The 24628-nt window shown below is 37.7% G+C and overlaps 1 protein-coding gene across 1 annotated transcript in view; it reads left to right on the forward strand.

The window, feature by feature from the left end:
• Positions 1-24628, forward strand: part of pde1cb (phosphodiesterase 1C, calmodulin-dependent b) — a 91555-nt gene that overhangs the window by 50530 nt on the left and 16397 nt on the right. The window contains exons 4-8 of the mRNA XM_035671476.1: positions 18773-18886; positions 20202-20384; positions 21446-21512; positions 21651-21767; positions 22319-22459. Of these exons, the coding sequence (XP_035527369.1) occupies positions 18773-18886; positions 20202-20384; positions 21446-21512; positions 21651-21767; positions 22319-22459 (622 nt within the window). The remainder of the gene's footprint in view (positions 1-18772; positions 18887-20201; positions 20385-21445; positions 21513-21650; positions 21768-22318; positions 22460-24628) is intronic.

Here is a 24628-nt window from a genome sequence, read left to right on the forward strand (position 1 = left end):
GCTGCAGTTTAGGAGATGCTCTGAGCCAGTTGTACAGCCATCACAATTTGGCCCCTGTCAAATCCTCACAGTGCCCATTTTTCCTGCTTCTAACACATCAACCTGAGGACAAAATGTTCACTTGCTGCCTAATAAATCCCACTCACTGACAGGTGCCACGATAATGACATAATCAGTGTTATTCACTGTTGGACACACCAGTCAGTGGTCATAATGTTATGGCTGATCGATGTATGTAAGCTTTACTGCATAACAACATCAGCAAGCTAAAGTAAAATTATACTACATTAGCTTTCATTCTTCTTGTATATTCATACAGAAGGAACAGCTTGCTGTTGTAATATTTATCTAAGCCATGATTAGTGCAACCACTGAATGATCTGTATGTGTTGGATAGCTCTGATCTGTATGGGTGACTGAACAGCGTTAATAATGAAAGCTGTGAAGCTCAAGAAAAATTGTCCCTCTTGTAGTTCATAATGCAATTCATTTATGTGTTTGTGTTGGTTTATGGATAGATGTTATCTAGCCAACACTACCTAATGTGTTATTTCTGTGACTAAACCGCTAACAGGAGGTATTTTTCTTCTGGAGTTGGGGTGACCCTATTTTGCATTTTTGCACTGGAAAACAAGGGATTGCAATCAGATTTGTGATCTGGCCAACAGTGATGCATAACTGTAATCATAGTCTAACTGTGAGTGACAGTTTCTTAAACCTCATGGATTTTGTCTGGATATGAGAAATTGTGCACAGTGTAAATGGGTCCAGAGTGTCCCTGAGAAGCATTTAAATCAGCATAAAAAAAACTACGAGCGAGGGGTGTGAAGGCTGCTATCAGGGTGGTGTAAAGGATGAGTAAAGGACTGAGGGAGAAGAATGAGAGGAGTATTTGTCAGATGAACTCGGGCTACGTCTTATTAAGATGTTTATTTATCAAATACAGTAACCCTTTGTTAATGTAGAAGCCAGAAAAGAAAACTGTATGGCATTTATTAATTAGGTTTTTTAAACAACTGAAAAAGGCCTGAATACTGGCAGTGAAAATGAGTTGTCGAGCTCAGACTATCACCCCTGAGGCTTTTGAATCCCTCTGCCAACTCAACAACTCCTCCAAGACTTCTAGAAGCTCAGCAGAAACAAATGTGAAATACTTTCCAGACAATGAGGTACTCATTAGACAAAATGAAATCCTATGCCAACACAAAGACCCTCAGGAACAATAATGGCTTCCACAGACACAAAAAGGCTCAGTGACCTTCACCATAATGTTGGCCCATCAGACAAACAACCTGAAGAAGACTGACCTTAACAATAAAATAGAATGTCGGTTGAAATGGTGGACATCACAAAAATCCTCCCGGAAGAGGAAACTGCTCCAGGTCATAGACAATCTGAGAAAAGAGCAAGTCTTGAGCTGCAGTGATTTGGCCAACAAGAGAAAAGAAAGACCAGTTGGGATGTTTATACCTGTGGGATTGCTTTGAAAAAGAATGCCTCAAATTGGGATTACAGGTGTTGAGATTGCACGTTTATAAATGTTAGCCTCAGTTTGTGTCTCTAGAGGCCAGGTACCTGTCAGCCCAGGAAGGGGTTCCACTCTTTTGGCAGTATTTCCAAAAGGTATCTTTCATTTTCTAGGAGTCTTACCTTCTCTGCTTGAGGGAGTTGTCCTTTTCACACTACGTTGGGTGCAAAGATCAAGCCCTCTTCGCTCATTACCATCATCATCATCATCTTTGACCAAAACAGCAACAAATCTTTAGTCTTCACTCATGTGTCTTGTGTCATGATGTTCAATCACTGGATAATACAGCAGTCATTCTAGCAATTTTGGAACCATAAAGGAAAACATCAAAGAAATTAATAGAAATCATTTAACTCATATAAATTAATTTATATGAATGAATCAAAAAAATATAATGCATTTCAGATTTCCTTAATCATTTGTGTACTCCTTTCTCAGTTGTAACCCATTATCTCTGATTCTGCTTGGTACTAAAACAACCGCTTTTGCAGTCACAGTTAGATTTAATCAGTTAGATCTAATCTACGATCAATTGAGGAAATGACTTCACATCTGATTGTTAACTGCACAAATAAGTATCAGTGAATGTCCTCTCTTTCTGTCTGCCACCACTCTGACCCGCCTTCCTCCATCTGCCTGTGAGATGACTTTTTTCTTCACGCCGTGCTTTGTGTTACTTCATCTTATTAACTTCCAAGTTTTCAACTGTAATTGTGTTTTTTTAGATTGCTCTTTAAGTCGTCTCACTTTCCACAGCTCGGGAAAAGTTTTTCACACATCTCAATTGCCTTGGATTGGTTGTTATTGTTAAAAGATTTTAGTTTGCTGTGCCCACATGGACCTGTCAGGTTGGAAAAATTCCATGTTCAAATCATTAGCCTAGCAGTATCATTTGGCAATGATAACACCTGCTGCTGGCATCCAGTGTGGTGCTAGCTAATCAGTGCTGGAAAGATTCCTAAAAATAACATCTGATTGTGAAACCAGTGTTCCTGGGTTGATCGCTATTCTTACATCATTAATACGTTTTAAGTGTTGCACAGCAATTAGGTCTAATTGTAGAATGTGTGTATGTTGTATTTGTGACTGAGGATTTTTTTAACCCAATTAATTTTGGGGTTTACCAAGTCTTAATATTCTGTTTTCAGCAGGTCCTTACTTAACATTCATGGCATTACCTATTTGACTTTGGGTAGCTGCCTGATATTTCTACAGTTTTGTTTTACTGTTGGCCGCTGAGCAGCATTAATAAAGCAGGTTGGGGTTCCCTGAAAGGCACCCTATTGGTAGTTTTGGGGAGGACGAACCCCTTTTCCACACTGTAATTCATGAAGCCAATTCCAAGGATTTGAAGCAGTGAAATGTATGCTTTCAAAAATGCTTTTGCAAACTATACCACTGCCTGCAGCTTCACAACTTTATGTAAGTGTATGTGTATATTTTCTGTAAGTGTGTGAGTGAGTGTGTTTGTGGATGACAGACAGACAGAAAGCCTTTTTTAATCTCTAGCCTATGACTCATCTGACATGGGAATTCAACGACCTTTGAAAATCTGGTTTAACCTTATTAGATTGTTGTAAGTGAATTACTGGCATTTAATGACGTTGTTATGAACTGGAAACATGGTGGACAACAGTGAATATACTAACAAAACATGACCAAACACAACTGGCCAAACATGTAGGAGTCAACAGAAAATATTAAAAAAGAAGTCCTTTTGGTGATTAAAAAGCTCCTCTTTGAAGTTTTCCTTTGGGTTTTGCTCACCAAAACTCATTGTGTGTACCCACAAAAATGTCCAAGTTTTAAGCCTGTGTTCCGATGTGAATTGTTAAGCTATTTTGGGGTATTTGTAAAACAATGTTATATAAGTGCATTTTTGAGTAATTCTATATAAAAATCTGCCTATTTCCTCTCCCTTTAACATATTTAAATGTTTTGACAACTCCAGCCTACATTTGGGTGTGTACACATACTTTTTATCCAAAGCTGTTTGGAGCAACTAACCTGTCCCATCGCATACAACTGCACTTTATCCTGTTTGCTAGCATGTCATAGAGCGATCATGGATCATGGAGGTGCAAGTTCTTGGCAAAAGCCTTGTTAATATTTCCAAAAGTACCATGATTGTAGTTCAAGTGTCTAAAATGTCTTCCTTCAACTCCTTCTGATTTGTTGAATCTGATCTGTTTGCTCTAACAGAAGCTGTAATGTTACACTAGCCATAATGTTAGAATGCCTGGCTAGCTATCTACAATAGTAAACTAGCATTACTTTCAAGGCCAATGGTCAGCAAATTATAGGCTAGCTACATTAATGTGTACAGGTCACGTAGAAAAAGCCCTATTCAGGATTCAGGACAGTGGTCAAAATACTAACGTTAATCAACGTAAGAGGCTGTATTGGCTGTGGGGTAGTTTTCATGAGATGATTTTGAAAAAGTCATTAGTTTGTACCTATTCTCAAATCTGGGGTTAAATAGCTTCGACCAGAACTCTACTCTGTAAATATTGACTTGTAGCTCTTTTTTTAATCAATACACAACACTGGATTATAATATATGTAGTTAGCTATCAAATACATATTGAACAACCTTTTGCAAGGTGGTAATTTAAGTCTAAGTCAGCCTGAAATAAGTCAGCAGGAGATGAAGTTATCCACAAACTTATGGAGTTCATGTTCATTACCTAGTTAGCCACATCTTATAAAATCTGCTAATGACTTTAATTGGTAAAGTTGGGACTCTTAGCATTGTAAACTGAGCTTGACAGGTGGAGCATAAGAATCTTATAGGTCAGTTATACCCCATGCATATTCTAGTTTATCATAATTTGTCATATTTTTTTACACCATTTTACTTTGTCTTAAAACGTAGGTATAGTCTGGTTCCCAACTCTGAGTCATCAGCCAACTCTGAGATTTTTGTGATTTAGTGAGCACCATTTGGTGTAAAAGAAATGTTTAATGTTTACCGTTACAAGTTTACTGTCAAAAGGTCAAAAAACTTTTTCTGTGTCAAATATACTGTAACACTGTGTCACTTTAAGGCAACAAATACTCCGGTCTGACTAAGACTCTTGTCCACATTTAATTTCTGTGTGCCTCTTACTCTCTGCTATAGATCTGTGCTGGCCATGGGATGCATAATTGAATCTCTTAGATTACGTAATTTGTGCACCACTGCATGTTAGGGATTATATTCTAGCACTGACACATGTCATGGGAGATAGTATTTTTGACAGCACAGCTAGTACTGTAGGTATGGTCTCTGAAAACAAATTAAGGAGGGGATTTGTATGTGAAATTAGAGACACAATGGTTTTTATTTTGTTTTTTGGTGTTCGGAGCACTCTGAGTAAAATCCATTTGCAGATCCATTTGTTTCAGTTAATGGAGTGACATATTGTCAGCGCATTCACGGACAAGGTGTCATACTGTAGATGTACTGGCAGATATACTACAGAGAGATGAATATGTTCCATAAGTGTATGTTTAGCATCTCCCCATGTGAAATGTTGGAGTGACAGGAGATGTAGCTCAGTGAGGCCAATTAGTGCAGTTGGCTTGTTTCGTGTCAGGCCACTGAACTTTGATTACACACCTAGGTTTCTGTAATTTCAAATCTCTAACTTCTCTGTTGCCTTTTAACAGACTCGAGTTGCTGTGCAGTGGCGTGTTGAATGTCTGATAGAGATGCGTCACTCTGCTGGCTCTGCTAATCAAGAATAACAGAGAATAACACAGGCATATTATCTGGGTGCTGCAGCAGCATTCCCAACTGTTTATGCAAATATGAACTACATGTTGCTTCGCTGTGTTGATTTTAGATAAAGTACTCCCTACACTTTCTGCTAACAAAAGTTGTAGGATTTGGTGAATATAAAGTCAGTTAAATGTCATGTTTAGCTTATTAAAAGGCGCAGTTTTAATTCACACACTGATTGTTTACTTTACGTTGCTTCTGACTCATTTATTAAGTACACCACAAGTTTCTAGGTAATTTCCAACCTTCTAGGCAGCTACAAGTTTGACTGCGGGGATGTGAAACTTCTTTGAAGTAATAATTCATACAGGCATTGTTTTTGGTAATAATGTGTTTATGATGATACTATCATTGGATGCTGAAGCAGTTGCGGTTTCGGTTTTCTTGAATTGTGACTACTGATCAAAGTACAAGAAAGGCCCAAATGCACTTAATCCTTATCACCATGTCAATGATTGCTAATTGGTTGTCTTTAGGGTTTGATTCTCCAACACTACCTTATGAATGAACAACTTTTTGACAGATGACTCTCAAATTTCAAGTCATGAGAACTGTAAACACGACGTAATGGCAATAGTGTAACAGGATTGTGGGTTTAAATTGGGCTTCTTATGAATTAAACACTGATTTCCATATTTTAAAATATTTTATGTATGTTGAATAGTTCCCAGAAGTATTTCAAAATAAGAAAAGGGTAGGATCAAAGGAAGAGTGTTCTGAGACATTAGTGAGACAAGATAAACTTGCATGAATAAGAGTGTGAATACTGTTTATGGATGAACCATACTGCACCTTTTTATTAAAATAAGGGCGTACTTTGCATATGAAACATTTGTGTCCCTGGCAGCACAGGCCCTTTTTGACTGGATCCTGAGGTGTGAAATAATAGGTTTGTTACAGCAGATTTCAAAAACACTTTCTCTTTTCCACAATGTGTTACTCAAACCTTTCTCTGTGCTGCCAATTGAGGCTTAAAATGAAAGGCGGACAATAGTACAGTCATTAGAAAGTCCATTAAATCCTTAATTATGCGATCCTGCTGTGGTGTCTACGTTCCAATGAGCTCGCATTTTTACCATAGGTTCATTTGCTTGTATTTGACCTCCTCTCCCTCAAAACAGATTTTCTCTCTCCTGCTAATTAATAGTGCAAGTCATTGAAAGACAGAAATAATTGGCCATGTCTGCTCTTTCCGATTTTATGTGTGTTTGGTGATTTTGTTATTCTCAGTGATTATATTCAGGCAGTTTTAACCTTGGGAAAGACTAGAGATCCACTGATTTTGTAAAGGGTGAATTTGATGTCTAGTCACACTTTATTTGACTGGTGATGCAAAGTAAATGGTAATTTTCCCCAAAAATCAAGATCTAACAAATTTCAAATGACACGCAATTTATTTGAATTAATTAAACAAATAATGTCAAAACACATAGTACAACTCCACTCCACTGCCTCACTTAGGTCTGCAGATTTGTTATCGTTGTAGAGTTTGACAGCTACTTTGTACAAAGTTGACAGAAGCACACTGCTTCTTAGATACATTGCTCTCACGATTGTCTACTCAGGACGGCTTTGCTAAATGCTTTGCTCGCTAGTGTCCTCGTTTATATAGTAAATAATATAACATTGCCAAATTTTCGATTAATTTTAATATGGGTCAGGGAAAGGTAGTGGTCTTGGTTTGTTACCAAAAGTTACTTGAAGCATTAATATGGAACCAAAACCAAGATATTTACCAATATTTTAACTAAAGCGCTTAAATAACCTAAACCTAACCACCTCCCTACAATTTACTATGCAACCCAAGACAAACATTGCACTTTCTTCACTTGAAAAAGAATTCCCATTGAAAATAATCCTGGCAATAGATGGCAATAATGTTCACCTCTAAAAATAATAGGTAATACTAATTAGCATTATTAAATATTAATTTGAGGATACAGGAAAGAGACACTGAAACCCTAATCTCATTGAAATTCTACCTTTAACCCTGACATTAACCCAAGTCCTCTTGCACTGTGTGAATCACCTGACAGATATACTTAAAATATATATTTATATATTTAATATAGGGTAGAGACACATTGAACTATTTTGAGTTTTTAAACAGCAATTTCTCAACTTATACAGTGTTCTTATGTCTGAATATTCCTCCTTTAAGTATTTTCTAAGCAGGTGTAAAGTTTTCCTTCAGCAGTGCTACCCTATGTGATTAGTCAACTATGAAACGTTCTTCTGGCTGTTGGCCATACTCTTGTATGCTCCAGTGGGTGTCAACTACCTAACTCACAAGAGGCCTAAGTCATGCTGTTGAAATACAAACCAAAACACAGTACAAACACTACACATTCACACACATACAGGTACACAAAGTTGGATGTTTTTGTAATGCATTGCTGACTGTCATCGTGCTGTAATGCTGCTTGTGTGCAGACTGACTGTGTTCTGTTAAGCTGTTGGCTTTGTTTTATTTCCCTGCAGAACAAATGACTTCCCAGAACTCACAAATCGCTTACTGGGATTAAAGGAAATGTGGTTTGGAATTAGAAAGGCTTGCAGACACAACACAAATCCATACACACTTGCTCATTAACACGCATACGACAGTACAACCATTCACACATACTTAACACCCACCACATTCATATTATATTTATTAGCCTCTATAATCTCTGGTCAAAACCTAATGTCCTCTCTCTACGTGATCAGTCTGCATGGAAGATGGGAGCCATCTTTTTTAAGATGGAGATAAAAATTTAAAGAAATTCAATTTTGATTATAAGGACTTTTTGTCATTCAATCAGGCTTTGTGACAAATCAAAAATTACCCTACCTAAACAATAGAGTAGGCCCCCTCCATGGAGGAAGGTGTCATTCAATGGTATCATTACTTGCTTAATGTGATATATATCCTGTTGAAAAAGGATGATGGGGTGTGAAATACCAGAATCAGTTTAAAGTGTAAACTAATGAGAGAAAAACTGCTTGATTTTAAGGCAGACGTTTTTGTTGTCTGGTTGTCTGCCATTGTACCTTTTTTCATAATATCATTGGGGAACGCCAAAGTTAGATATGTTAAGAAACTCTACTTTATAACAACTTCTGATTATCTTATTTTTGCCATAATTCCTAATAGTAATAGAAAAATGAACGGTAAGAGCTGAGATCTTAGAAAAAAACAACATTGCTAAAAGAAAATCCAGTGGCACAAGAAAGATGAGCACAGAGATACAATCCCCGGCGACCCCCTTGTGAACACCAATCAAAGTTTACAAACTTCCTGGTTCAACCATCCATCCTGGAGTTGTATTAATTCTCATATTTCCTCCGAAGTGGGGGAATATCAACATATTGGTTGTGCTCACTTCCGGTTTTACCTCCAGATACAGTGGTTTAGTTCAATTTGGTCAGATCGCCTGACTGCTTATAGTATTTGCTCCATCAGATTTCATTGTATTAACCTTGCTGTCTTCCCAGATCTCAATACAATACAGTGTAATCGTAACCCAACCAGTCATTTTGGGGGGCGTGGATCTGGTTCTGAGATTGCACTTAAATTTAGGGGTTTCAGTATGAATTTATAGTGCTTTATTTCTCATGGAGATTGGAAATACATACAGAGTTAAGTGAGACGATAAAAGCCCATATGGTAGATGAATGCTCAGCCTTTTAAAATGATGACTTGGCTGCTGGTAAATCAAACACCCACCCACTGCTGTTGCCAAATAGTCCATCGCCTCTCATTGAGTCATTGTGTGCAGGCTGGAATTTGCTGAAGCCATTTTTCTTACAGCTTTATATCTTCATGTTCTTATCGGTGAGACCATGGACACAGAAAATGATGAGCACATGTGTTGTCCTGTTTCCAATGCTCTGTAATATTATTTTTTGTATTTTGTCAAAATGGGTCATATCACTGATAAAGTAAATCTGCAAAACACAGAGACAATACGTTCTCTTTTGCAAACTAGTGTATAATCTCATAGAGATGTCAAATACAATATTTTACATTATGGGCTCCAAATGACATGCATTATGAACTTAATAACCAGATGTGCAGTACAATGTGAGCAAACTCTGCACAATCTGCTTATATTTACTAACTTGCCTGTCAGAGTCAAAAGACTTGACTGTCCAGTGGTCAAACCAGACACACCTAACTTTCATTTGAAGAGGGAAAATGTACAGCATCTGAATTAGGGGGCTGAGCAAACCTTCTTTGACCTTCACAATCTACTTTAGATAAGACTGATGCATTTTTTACATGAAAGTCTTGCCTGGAGCAGCTTTTAACTGAAGCTCAAATGCTACATAACTGCTTGAAAAGCTGTAAAAAGCCGTTATAACCTTACATGGAGCTGACTGCTAAAGATGGTGGTATGCAAGGTTGAGGTCAAGAGGTAACTTAATAATAATATTGGTTTTATGTATATGCTACACAGTTTAGTATTTTATTTTAGTTAGTATATAATAATAATGACTTTATATATTGGTACATTGATTATTTATATCTGCACACTCAGTGGGTCAAATTAGAAGTAATGCATTACTGGGATAACTTTACACAATAACCAAGAGTAGAAAACCACCACTGTTGACCCAATGTTAGCACTATTTTTATATTAATGTTTGGTATTTTACCTGTTATTATTTACTTTAGCGCTTTTTGAGGTTAAATGTAACTATTTGTTATTTACAGTATTGGTAATATGTGTATCATATTAACATAACATTAACATATTATATATTGTGTTGTACAACTCACTGGGTCAAAATGACCATGTTTTAGTTTGGGTAAATAACCCAACAGGAATATATATATAAAAAAAAAAAACATCAATACAACCCAAACTGGCACCAAGTTTTACCTGGGAATTTTTAGAGTGTGCACATTTTAAGTGATTATTATAGCATTGCTAATTTTAGTGATAACAGAAAAAATAACTGCATGGTATCTCAGAATAGCTCATGGATTTCTGTTTGGTGCCTTGGATTAAAGGTGGATACTGAACAAAGAATGTGTATTAAATATATTACTATATAAATAATATATAATAATATATTAGAGTCTTATCACTAAATGTCTGTAATCTAATATTTTGGACGTATGTAGTCTTTCTATCTTTGTTGCATTAAACCACTGAATTCATCGTACCTTCTCTAATATGAACAAAGGATTTTGATCTTAAGGATTGACTCTTTTTTTTAATTTAGTGCTCATAGCGTTATTGAATTTTTTTTTACTTCATCTTGGGGATTTGATTGGCAGACTTTGACATGAGTGGGCTGCATTCAGCCAACCACTGATCTTTTTTAAGGTTTCTTCTGTCCCCCACCATTCTTGTCACATCTGTCATTTGCAACCTCCCACGGGAAAGGCTTTGTTTAGAACAGATATCGGAACTTTTTGAAGGAGTTACCAATATTGTTCAGTGAGTGCAGCTCGCTTGCACTGTAAAAGTATTTGTAATTTTAATTAGAGCCATCAGCAGCAGCAGAAACCTTCAGCCTGAGCCTGCTGTTGCTGTTCCCACCCAAAACTCAATGGCCACCAACACTCAGTGTGGGTGTCACATTAAAATTTGTATTTACATACAATTTAGGCATTTAGCTCATGTTCCACAGCAACAGACAATGAGAGAGGAGGGAGGAGAACATTTTGACAGGACACACTTGCACTCTCTGTACCAGAGATGGTTCTGAATCCAAAGACAATATTTGGCAGTGTACAATTTATCTTTTTTTCCCAATTATTTGTCATCAAAATCCCACATTGCAATATTTTACAGAAAATATTTTTTAGCTTGCCTTTCTGTAAAACAATCCTGGTTAATTTCAGTAATATGTGAAAATCATCTTTTTGTTTAATTTTTGTCCTAGTTAACGTAATGTGGTGTGAAAATGCATTCACTTAAATGTGTGGAATTAGTTGAAATATCTACTGCTGATCTATGGTACATTCATGTGCTCCTGATGGGTTCTCCAATTTAAGATATCAGTGTTGACTGTCTTCACAGAAAAGCATACAAAGAAAGAAAATAATAATACTGATAATAACGAACCACTGACTATGTAAAATGGAAAGCTTTTCTCATTACAAGCTGTGCTGCTCAGCAGCCAACTGTTGCATGTTTTGTGTTTGTGAAGATTTGTGAAAGTCTTGAAAGAGTGGCAGGAAGCCTCAAAGACAAAACAGCGAGTCCAGTTGCTTTTCAATTACACATATTTTCAATAGAAAAAATGTTTAATTAATGCACCGATACAAATTCAAATAGTGACATCTGTAAAAAAAAAAAAAACTATTGTGCATGTTGGCTTCTTTCCATGCCATGTACAAACAGATTCCATTCAAATGTATAATTTTCATTGTCACCATTATCAATATGATTTATAAAATGTATATATACTATTGAAAATAGTATAAAATTAACCATCACAATTTACCAGAGGCCAAACTGGCATCTTATAATGCTGTGCTCAATGTTTTGTTTGACCAACATTTGAAACTTCCAAAGTTATTTAGTTTGATATCACATAAAAGAAAATTAAGTAGCACATGAAATGAACCAGAGAGTGTTTGACAATAACAATGCTTGAAAAATGACTTTAATTATTTATCTGACAGTATAAAAAACTGCTGTACAAGTAAAAATATAAAGATTGAAGTAAAGAATTTTTGAAAGATGCTGCAATCACATTTCACTCTATATTATTCAAACACATCATAGTAATCCAAAAACAAGCCCTGTATTGACAAAGACCAATGAATTAAATACTGTACAATTGAAAGTTTAGTCTCCAGATGCCTCAGATTCCTGCCTCACCCCATCTGTCTTCCCAAAATGTGAATGTCCCAAGACTCTAGTATTTTATTGATGAGCTTCTTCTCCACTGCAGTCACAAATCATGGTTGAGGCTGCAGAATATGTGGAACCACTGCTTTACTGAATCATCATGTTTTTACAGGCCTTGTACAGCTTATCAGTCCAAAACCTGTGTGTTCCCTGAAAGCATGCTAATCTCCCTGGGTGATTACATTGACCCCGGGCCATTGATTACACACCGTCTAGGCTAGAATGTCATTGGAACACAGGCGGTGACCACATTTTGCATCCTGGCAGTGCTCTCATTCCTCTGTGCTCAACCAGCCCCATTTATCCCCTTCCTTGCTTTCTGCTGGGTGGAAAATGGGCTCCGACTGTTGCTGCGGCTTTTCAAAGCAAGAATGGACCTGTTTTTATTACGAGTTAGGTGGGAATGGGATACATTTCATTTTTAAATTTCTTTCCCAGTGGGTATGCAGGGAGTGTTTTTTTTTGCTTGAGTGACAAAGCAATTGTTAGAGGAAGGAGAATGCTGTTGCTACGTTACCCTCTGCTGTTTAATTTCCCCTTTTTTTCATGTTCATTTTATGGCTGTCACAACAGCTGTCGAGGGGTTGAGCATTGTGGAGCCCCACTGTACACTGCAGGGCGGATCTAGTTTGACACTCCAGTTCTTTAATTTTTTTCTCCCATTCTTCTCTCTGAGCAGGTCAGTCGAGGCCAAAGAGCTGAAGGCAATAAGAATAGAGGAGGAAAATGCTCTCAACCTGAATTCCAACTCGTAATCTCCTATCTGTACTCTCTGCTCACCTCTATGAGGGAGAGCAAATAAATCTCTCATCTTCACATGTAGAGGCAGACAGCTGGCTTGTTTAACCTAGCAGCCACTGGAATTTGCTTTTGTAAATGCTTGTAACTTTTCCTACCTAAAAGGCCCTGTTACTTTGACCTCAGCAGTTAAAACACTTTTGAGAAAATTGTCCTAATCCACTTCCTTGCCTGCACAGACCCACTTACAGTTCACATACAAATCACACAAGGTCTGTGTAGATGCTGCACCTTTATTTCTTACATCATGACAGCTCAAGTACTTATTCCAGGATTTCTTTGGTGAAATCCAACACACTATTCAACACCATTATATCAGAGCTCCCACAGGTCAAGTTTTACTAGCTGACCCTGTCTGACTTCAGCTGTCAGCGAGATACTGAGCTGTCAAACTTGAGACATCATGTAGTACGTCTGAGAAGCACAGATCAGAGACACTGAAGCTATGAAGCTGGTCAGGGCTGTGAGCTGTCTCCTCTGCGTCTCCAATAAGCTCTCTGTCAAACTACATAGGTTTGCAGATGACACAGTGTTGTTCAGAAACAAGAGAGGAGTTTGAGCTGTCTGTATTCTGGTGCAGCCACAACAAGTTTATTTGTCTCAGCCGGCTTTACAATATGTGCAGAACATATGATTCTCTATCTTTAGACTCTTTATTCTTACAAAAGTAATGCTCTAAAAATTGCTAAGAGGATTGTATATTTCAGGAGAAGACCCACACACTCACTGCTTAAACTTTAAATGATACTCCACCCAAAATCTATCTTTTGTGTATTAAACAAAACCGGTTTATTTTAATCTTTTACAGAAAACAGCAGTTTTTGTATTTTAATCTTTCAGGGATAAGATCAACTGAAATCAGTGTGAACCAATTCTTGCTGCAGAAAAAGAATAAAAATGTCTTAAAACCACTCCTCTCCTTCTATATGCCTACTATGTTTCAAACTTTCATATTTTTGCCATATTTAAAGCTTGGCTTGTAATCTCTGTGCTGTCTGTTGGAAGTCACACATAGTAGCAACTCAGTACCTTCATCATATTTATCACTGCTGTCAGCTATATCTCATGTATATGTATTAGCAATATTCTCAGTATAGTAGTTTGAGCAAAATGTATTTCAAAGCAATAGCCTATATACACTTATTGTATCTTCTGTTTATATTTTTGCACTCTCCAGTGCCAGTATTTACATTTATATTTCTACCTGCACTGTGCTCTACAGTATCACTGCTGAATAACTTTATCTGCTTCATCAGTACTTACCAAATGGTTTACTAAAATGTAAAGCTTCTGATTTGCAGTTTTTTATCATCATTGTAATATTTTTTTTGTTTTATGTGAAATAATCAAATGATTATAATAATGATAATAAGTCTTATTTACAGCCCTAAAAGCATCTACTGTAATGTTTATATAGCATATGTCTTGATCCCTTCAGCCTGTTATTACTTTAACTTTTTCATTAACTATTTTAATCCATGTGGTTAAATTTCACTTTACAAAACTCTGATCTTACAGAAAATAGATTCTCTTTAAGATCCTCTGGAGGACTTCGAAAACTACGTTTAAGCTGTTTTCCCATGAATCGAGAGTGAGAAGTTGATAATGAAAGGAATTGTGAAATGAGTTCACTGCCTCACCACTAAGTGTTCAGCCATAGCAAATGACATGGCTGTTGCTCTTCTACCCTACCAGCTTTTTCTCTGGCTTAAACTGAATTTCCCAGTTGGCTCTGTGCCCAGGAGTTACTTTGGGCCTGACACCCGCTATTAACCCCACGTGTCGCCTCCCTTGGTAATGACAGCAGGTGAAATGAGCCAATTTTGTTTTGCTTGGCAGAGACATTGATTTATTGTATATCCTGGCACTCGACTCATCATCACTAGTCTTTGTTTTTAGTTTTTAAAAAAAAGCCCAATTCACTCAGTAGCATACACCCTCGACAAAGTAGATTTTTTAATGGTTGTATCAGATTTTCACTTTTGCTTCTTTCTTTCTCTAAATTGTTCATTCTTTCATCTCAACACTTTAAAAAAAGGATTAATTTTCACTATAAAAGCCCTCCTGGAAGCTCTGTATCTGGTAAATTACCTTTTGACTGAACAACAGAAAATTATTGGCCATTCAGTCTATTGTCAGACAAACAAAAGCAGCGATCCTGTAACAAAGCTTTTTTACAGATGCACTTATTAGAGACAAACTTTTTCTTGCAGTGTGCTACTGTCATTCAGCATGGGGTTTCCAGATGAGCACATTTGTGCCCGCACAACTGCGATTCAAGGTATAAAATCAAAGCAAGTGAGCAACAGAATAAATTCCAATATTATATGGTGAATTATAGTCTGAGAAGAAGCTTTCTTGAAGGAGGTAGGATATTTTTTCCTTTCTTGTATATTAGTGGGGAAGCTCACTGGCACACAGCTGTTCTTAATAACCATCATTAGTGCCAACCAAATCACATGTGCAGTGTTTCTAGAGTTGCAGCTTACCCTTCATCCATTCAGTTCCTTATGATACTTAAAATAGCTGTCAGTAGCTTTAAAGAGAAATTTCAGAACATGAAGCAATAGTCATAGTTAAATGTTTCCTGGGGAGTCGGAGACCTCTAGTAGCGCTATGGAGCTGTTTTATTGTGAATAGGTCCCAGTTTTGTTTATCTAATGCACACACAGTCCTACAAATGGTGACACACTATTCTAGTGATCAACATATGGTGGTAACAAATCAAGCTATGCTGCAGTGTGCCAGAAAAAGCAAGGACGAAGAAGAGTTTGAGTTAGTAAACATGGATGTACACAATGCTGGATTTAAAAACACTTATTTTTGGCAACTCTAGTGGTATGGCTTTAGGGGTGGCAATGTTACTCTGTCAGTTGGTCCACCACTTTGGTCCAGACTGAAATATCTCAGCAACTATCAGATGGATTGCCATGAAAATTGTCAGGTTGTCAGACAATGTGTCATCATGACTTTATTTTGGGCCTATGAGTGTAAACCTTGAGTAATAAAACAATTTCCCCATTGGGGATTATTGAAGTAAATCTACTACTATCCTTTGAATTTTCCGGCAGTGCCACAAGCAGGTTTGTGTCTCAGCAACTAATAAATGGATTGCCTCTCAGGATGAATTGTAATAACTTTAGTGATCATCTGGCTTTTCATCCAGTGCTACCATCAGCTCTTAATATCAGTGTGTCCAGTCCTTTAATTTGTGACCAAATACTTTGTGTTTAGTTAAACTAAGATGGTGATCATTATACCTCATCAAACAACAAGCTATCTTTATAATGAGTATGATAACATTATTAATGTTAGGAATTAGCATCGCTGTGCATAAAGCTTGTATCAGGAACTTTCATTTTGTGTTGATTCTAGCAACCCCTGTGGACAAAAGCAGTAGTGTTTCTACCACCTTGTTTCATTGAATTCAAGGGGAATCCAATTAAATCCGACCCAGTGGCAGGCATTAAGAATAACTATAGAGATAGCCACTTTTCTCACTGATAGTCTTGTTTGTTTATGTAGGTCATATTGAGGCATGGGTAATATATTGAGACTGTTTCATAACCAGTTAAAAGTTACTTGCAGTACTTTTAGGTACAGAAATTTACTATAATAGTTTTCATGCATGCTCTGCAGGAAGAATTCAAGGTTGTTTTATGTATTGATTCATTGAATTTATTGCCTTTTTCTTGACACCATGAGCCTTGATCAGTCATTGTAGATAACATTAATAAGTTAAAAACATATAAACAGCAAAAAAGGTGTGTGATTTAAACAGCTGAGTCAGTAAGTGTGGTGTTATACATTTCATCAAATGGAAGCGTATCTCCTCAGTGAGACACACGGGTGAATCAAAGTCAAAAAAGCTTCTTAAAAGGTTTTCCACTTGGCTTTGCCTTTAGTCTTGTTAAACATCTTTCTTCTCATTAGACATCTGCATGAATATGGAAATGATGACTGTGTGGCTCTTTTGCAGGGGTGGACTTGGTGGGGAAATACCCAGATTATTTTCAGCAATTTCCATCTGATATTACTGCACAGCAGACAGTATGCTATTGGTTCACTTTGAAGTCTTGCAGCCACATATACACAAGTTAGATTGCATTATGTATTATGAGGGCTTCTTAGTACATTTAAAAGAAAAGCAAGTATGCTAGTGTGTAGAAAAGGATGTGATCTGTTAACGTGTAGAAGGTGTTTCATTGCTGTACACACAACACATTCAGGCCCAAACCCTAAATTTGGCCATAAAAAAAAAATGGGCCAAACTACATTATTGAATATTGAACATTTTTCCTCAGTCATCTTCACAGAAACATTTTGGGGCCTGTAGTTGGTAAAAATTGCAACTGCTGTCAGGGAATGTAATCAATGAGAGCATCTGAAACCTCCTACTCTGCCACCTTTCTGCTTAATAATTCAGCAGCGTAGCCTCTGTGGGCATTCACTGTGAAGGGGAGCATGTGACCTCCAGCACAGCAGCAGGAGGTATACTGCAAGAGGTTGCAGTGTGCAGAAATTTATGTGAAGTTGGTTTTCTTTTCAGTGCTATTTTTGGTGGGCTTTTCTAGGACTCTGGAATAATGCTACACGCATTGATCTATAGCCACAAGTGAATTACTCTTGGCAAAATATAACACAGAACATGGCGTTTTATCATTTCAGTAATATTACACTTTTGATACCAGCTAGTTTTCAATGTATCAGTCAAATATTAAATTCATTTAGTTTTACTGAATACATGTATGTTACACAACAGAATCTTTTTCAGTTAAACCTACCATGATCAATTTTGCATGATGGAAAAGTTCCTCATTGTACTGCAATGTAAAATCAGTTAATATAACACCAACTGGTATATACGGTAATTAAAAGATTTTTTTTCCAAGTACAAAACCAGCAAATGCTTACAAATTCCTACCACAATAAAAGCTGTAATAACTTTAGAAAGCTCTTTACTGTCTTTACGAATTACTGGTGTAGGGCTTAAGATTACAAAAATAGAATCTGAACCAGTCAAGGGCAAATTTAGTGACACTGACACAGTTATGCAAGTAATCTAATGAAGTTATGATGGTGTCAAAAGCCACATAGGAGAAGCACATAGAGCTTCTAAATAGTACTGAGTTTGCAGGCATCACAGATCTGCAGTTTTTAGAATATTAAGCCCTTTCAAACAAGAGACATTTTGACTTCTCATAGCAGGTGGAACTAATAAAGTTAATGATGGCTTCGTTCCAATTAAGTGTCCCAGTAGTGAGCCAGCATGCACAATACAAGAGCTCTGGAGCTGACACATGTAGATGACTGCAGCCACTATTAATGTTATTAATTACAACTGTGTTTGACAAGTTATAGCATAGTTTTATACTTATGCCAATCAAGACACTAGAGAAGGAGAAAAAGACTCATCAGAGCTTAAATGGACTAGAAGAAAGTATGAAAACAGTGTGCAACTGCGCAAGCCTGACTCTACTTTTGGTCTATATTGTCTTATTTTATTATTTTTTAGGGAGAGTATATTGAATGTATTGAAAGTTGAACTGCTGGACAGTTTGTACTTTTATGTTGATGGAGGAGTGTGTATATCCCAGACCACATTAAATTCAGCTTCTTGGTCAAATTGTATTTTGTTTGCTTTCTATTGCTGTTCCATGTTGTGATTTAGACCAAGAATACATGTTTATTTTTTAGCAGAAAAAAAGTTGCCTAGTGCAGCAGGAACCCAGACCAGGTTAATCCAATATCAGTTGCAATTAATTCATCATGTCAAGATGGCAGGAGAGTAATTGCATTTGTTAAATGACTTCTGAATCTCTGTTTTAGATTAAGATGTCTGGTGAAGCAACTGGAGAGAGGAGAGGCTTCCCTGACTGACCTCAAGAAAAACCTTGAGTATGCAGCGTCGGTGTTGGAATCCGTTTACATCGAGGAAACAAGGTAAGAAAACAGTAGCATTCTACGGTAGAAAAAGTATTCACATGGTTAATTTATTGAGAACAACAGCGCAGCACTGACAGAGGCCAGACTTTGGAAAATAGATGACTATCATTAGTATGGCAATTGACCTGAGCTGTAGTTCTTAGTTTCATTTTAACCATTTCATCCCTGTGCTGAAGTACTTACACTACATTACAGAATGAAATAATGTACTTTCTACTCCTTTACTGTTTTTCCACAGCTATAGTTACTAGTTACTTTTAAGGTTTTACAAACAAAATATATTATCAGTTTATAAAATGTGTTTTTAATAGATTAAGCTACTACTATGTATATTAAGCAATTCAAATTAACTGCACCAACTGCAACATTTAAGTACTGCATACATGTTAATGCATGTATAATGATGATTCAGTAATATAATGATATCACACTGCTTCTATTTAAGTAACATTTTGAATACAAGACTTCTTAATTTAAGTAGTATAATGGAATATTTTTAGTGTGGTATTGCTACTTTTACTCAAGTAAATGACTATAATACTTCTTCCACCACTGAATATATTGTGACAAATGTGGGCACACAACAACACAACATCTTCTCATCCTGAAACAACAAAATAATAAAACAGGTTGTCAGTGACCAAAGTGAAAACAGGGTTTTCTGTTCTACTGCCTCTACGTTAAGACAACAAAAAAAGGTCATTAACTGGCTGAGGTCACACACAGAGATTGTTGTTATGGCAAATAATTGTCATGGTATGGATAAGGTTAGCGAATATACAAGGTGAAAGTATGTCAATAGTTGAATGCAGGTCCAGAATCTGACATATGACCAGGCTTATGGAATTATGTAAGCCTCTCGTCATCTAGATCCCACCAGATTAGGGCCAGCGATGGCATGACCACTCCAGGATGGAGGATGATGAACTATCCAGTGCAGAATCCATGTAGAACAGTGATTATCACTGTGATGTGAATGCTTTCTCTTTGCCATAAGAACATGTATTCAGTTCAGACGGTGGAGACCAACAGGCTTTGCTCTTGATCCCCTGTACATGTCAACAAAACAGGGTAGCTGTAGGGAATTATATCACAATCGGATTCTAATACTCCCCTGTTGAAACACTGTTTAAGAGGCCGGGGATGTTTTGATGTTACGTAAGAGGTGATATTATTTGATGGACAGCACTGGGATTTGAGTTTGATCCCCTGTGCTACGATAAATAATAAATATTTTAGTAAGCCTTTAGTCTCTGCAAGCTGTCTGTTTTCCTGTCTTTTACTTAACGTCCTTCCTTCTACCATCTTTCAGGCGTTTGGTGGACACAGAGGATGAGCTCAGTGACATCCAGTCAGAGTCGGTGCCCTCAGAGGTGCGCGACTGGCTGGCCTCCACCTTCACCCGTCAGATGGGCCTGATGCTGCGACGCAATGAAGAGAAACCTCGCTTTCGCAGCATTGTCCACGCCGTCCAGGCTGGCATATTTGTTGAGAGGTAAACATGTGTATGATGCACAAGCACAGAGCTACAACAATTCTAACAATCACACAATGCAATGTGTTACATTTTATAGATCTGAAAGCAACAAAACATCCGTCAATGATGGCGCAAAATGACAATGTCTGCTTTCATGTGTGTTTCTCATGTCTTGTCAAAACGTGTGTGTTGCTTTAAGTGAATGAAAACTAAAGGCAGCCCAGAAGGTGGAGAAGACAGTACAGTTTTGAAAACTAAAATGGTCCTTTTAAAATTCCAGTCTGTTGGAAATATGTGTGCATCCTCTGCACAGTGACTCACTCACCTGAGTCGACCATACATCATCACAGCCTTGGCAAGCCTGGCTAAGCACAATCATTCATAGAGCTGCAAACAGCTTCCTCTCCAAGGCTGTGCTTTATCACACACTAACATGCAACATGCATTTGTTCAAATCAATAAGCTTCAAACATGTAAGCTATAATCTTTCTTAATCTGTTTTTACAGAGGGCAGCCTGCTTTCAGATATTTACAATGAAGAAAGATTGGAAAAGGGAGGATGAAAATGAAAAGGTGGAAGAGTGCGGTCCACTCTTCCACAAAGCATGTGACAAAGCATGTGGTGTCCGCCATTTTAAATTTCCAAAAAATGTCCTCATCTGACAAAATGGCCAACTTGATATTCAGTTGCATATATGGAAGCTGTTATGAGAAATCTACTTGTATCCCAGTATGTTTTTGAGATGTTGAGCATTAGTTGCCTTCCAGCCAACCCTAACAACTCCACTAATCTCATGGAGAATTATACAACTGCACATTGTGATTAAAATAATCTATATTCCACCCCTCATATTTGACAAAATCTTAAACCTTTTGCATGTGAAAAAAAGACCTGCAGGTGCTGTTGCCTTTTCTCAACCTTTTCAACACAGTTTCATACTGAGTTGTGTTGATTTGAAGGTTTATAGAGTCTTGGTGGGGAACCTTCTAGGCTGTGGTTTTTGGGGGCTGGTGTGGTAACCTCTGGTGTTTACACTCAGTGGTGTGCTTCATTTGATGTTTTTATCTCTTCCAAACAGGATGTACCGACGTACCTCTAATATGGTGGGACTCAGCTACCCCTCTTCTGTCATATCTGTGCTCAAGGTATTAAAATGTGCACACAAATCCATGCAGAAGCACACAGAGTTACTGACAAGAAACTAACTTGCAGCACTTGGAGATGATGAGCACATTGTTTGAGGGGAAGCATGTCATTATTTGAATTTTTTCTTCCCCACACAGAATGTTGACAAGTGGTCGTTTGACGTGTTCGCTCTAAATGAGGCCAGCGGGGATCACGCACTTAAATTCATATTCTACGAGTTGCTCACAAGATATGACCTCATTAGCCGTTTCAAGGTAAAACCCACAAGGACGTACGACTGGTCACTATACGCTATACCTCCCGCTTGTGTCATTAGACAAGGAGAAACTGAAACTATTCAGTATGGATCATTATAACCTTCACAGTCCCCTTTCGACATGCCTGATTTGATAGAAGTGAGCACACTCAACTTCTCTGCCTTTTAAGTGTTAGATTGTGATGTTTTATTTAAACAATGACCATAATATGAGGGGGGTTGGACATACTTCATCTCATCTGATACTGGAGCTCATTTTCCACAGCGTCTTATAGCTGAAGACACTGCACTTGAAGTGACAGCATCTGAGAGTAAACGACATGGGCAATGAAATGAAGCCGACATGAATATGTAATCGCAGTCTGCTATAGCCTCAATGATTCACGATCCATGATTTTATGACATCAATTTCAGATGCTGAGGGGACTGTGCATGCATTGAAATTGTATGCACTTATCATTAAAATCACCAGATAGCTTTAAGAAGTTTCTTACCGTTTGCAATGCTTTTTAGCTCGCAGTCATGTGCTGCTGTTTTGTTTGCCGTCAGATCCCGATCTCTGCGGTGGTGTCATTCGTGGAGGCCCTTGAAGTGGGATACAGCAAACACAAAAACCCCTACCACAACCTGATGCACGCTGCTGATGTCACACAGACCGTACACTACTTGCTACTCAAGACTGGCATGGTGGTGAGTTGGATCGACTGTACACATAGCTGTTAGAAACCTACAGAAACCAGTTGAGCCTATGGCCGTTGGTTTGGTTCCAATGAGGAAAGCTTAGTCTGTGAAATAAAGAGGATTTTATCCACATGGTATTCAGAACATCTCTGTCAGCTGCCGAATGCCAGCCTAATTGCAGCTTTGCCTGACATGCAGCTGCTAAATATGGATTTTTTTCTTGGAGAATCCGTGAGCCATTCTTTCATGAAAGAAAAAGACACCCAAAGAAAATCACCCTTTAATCCCAGTCTTGCTCGGGGCATGTTTGAGAAAATCAACCCACATTTTTAAGAATATCTGTCAAAATATGACTTATTAATGGTTATTGTCCAACATTTGAAGTCAAATGTTTTCTGTTTTTTTTGCTTGCTTCATTTCTACTCTTCAAATTTCAAGTTGCTTTTGTTCGTTTTCCATCTGGTAACCTATATTTCCCTCCATCCCACTAGAGTGACTTTAGGGCATTTCTGATGCTGCTTTCATTCCAAAAAAAAAAACACTAGCCTCGCTAAAGAGTTCAAAGTCCCCAACCAGCCAACCAGCCGGCCGCCCCCGCTTCCAGTGTTTTTATTTAATCACCTTAATAAGGCGGCTGCGACAGCTGTCGACATAGTGTGTTTCTTTGGGCAGTGCCTTGCAGAGTAAACCACATTACTGCTAGAACTACGGGCTCCTGGGGGAGCAGGAGAACAGCATCTATCATTTCGTGGGCCCTCCAGACTCCATTAAATCAACAATCAACAGGTCATTCATAAAGCCGGCCCCATGAAGAAATATACTGAGGGATCGGCCATCTTGCCCCCTCCCTTCCCCTCTGTTCTTAATGACTCCCCCATCCCCCACTGTTGATTAGTCACCAATATCGACTGGGCTTCCTGAGCTAAATCCCCACTCTGTGTACGTGAGTGCACTCAGATGCATGCACATCTCAAAGGAAAATGCCCACTCACAGGTGTGCAGCTGCTGCATACACTCGCAGATTAAACATGAACACCCATAAATAAAAAGCATATACATGCACACACATGCTTATACAGTCCATATAATTCAAATTCTTTTGGCCACTGATGTCTTTATTTTTCAGGTGGTTATGTGGGTGTTGCTTATATGAAGAAACACAATTTTCACAATTACCGTTTTTCTGGCAGTTAAAGGAATACTGCGACATTTTGGGAAATATGCTTACTCACTTTCTTGTAAAAGTTATTCAGACCAATCAGCGTCCTATGAGGAACTATTGGCAGTACTGGCACTTTAACACTAGGTGTGTGTGACGATGTGAGAGAGAAGTGACTGCTTGAAAACAACAAAGGCAGCTGCTAAAGAGGGTAGCATAGATACTGCTAGTATCTAGTATCTAAGAGTATTTCTTCATTTTAAAGAAGAGCACTTCTGGATTAAAAATATGTATATTTATGAATATGTATATTCTCCTGAATGGATTCAGTAAGAGTTTTTCCCATGGTTCTGTGTAACAAACCATCTGGTGCAGTCAGGTTATCACTCTCATGTCTGTAGTGCTAATTTAGACAAAATATACTTGTCAATAACTTTCTTTTCCATAGCAAAGGTAAAATATGTTGACAAAAAAGTGCTGACTGAATTTTTAAATATAAACTAAAACGAAATATCTAAATAACATAGACTCCTTCTTCAAACAACCACTGAATCCAAATCTCCTTCTTGTCATTGAATGGCTGCACATTTCTCTTCCTGTGAGCCTGCATCCCCGGTGAATTCACACCAGCAGTGCTAAAGCATGGAGCCAGCTGCACCCTATGGCTGTAGGAATAATACACACATACAATATAATTGTTATACCAGATAGTCAGGATAGTTTCGATTGTAAATGGCTCCATGCCAGCTTAATGTAGTATATCTGTGACATCTACTGGTTATTAAAACTCACACAGCATTTTATTTGGAAAATTGGTTTTGGTCTTGAATAAAAAATGCTGGGCAGTACCAAACTGGCTATTGCTTGTGAATGTCTGAACATAAAAATGTGAATTTGAAGCTACCACCACCAGCTGGTTGGCTTAATTTAGTATAAAGACTGGGAAGAGGGGCAAACAGCTATTCTAGCTCTGTTTGAAGGTCATAAAATCCACCTACGTTTTATCTCCTTTCTTTAAT

The sequence above is a fragment of the Morone saxatilis genome, unplaced genomic scaffold, assembly GCF_004916995.1.
Source record: "Morone saxatilis isolate NCDOM2014 unplaced genomic scaffold, NCSU_SB_2.0 Contig23, whole genome shotgun sequence".
In the NCBI taxonomy this organism is placed as follows: Eukaryota; Metazoa; Chordata; class Actinopteri; family Moronidae; genus Morone; species Morone saxatilis.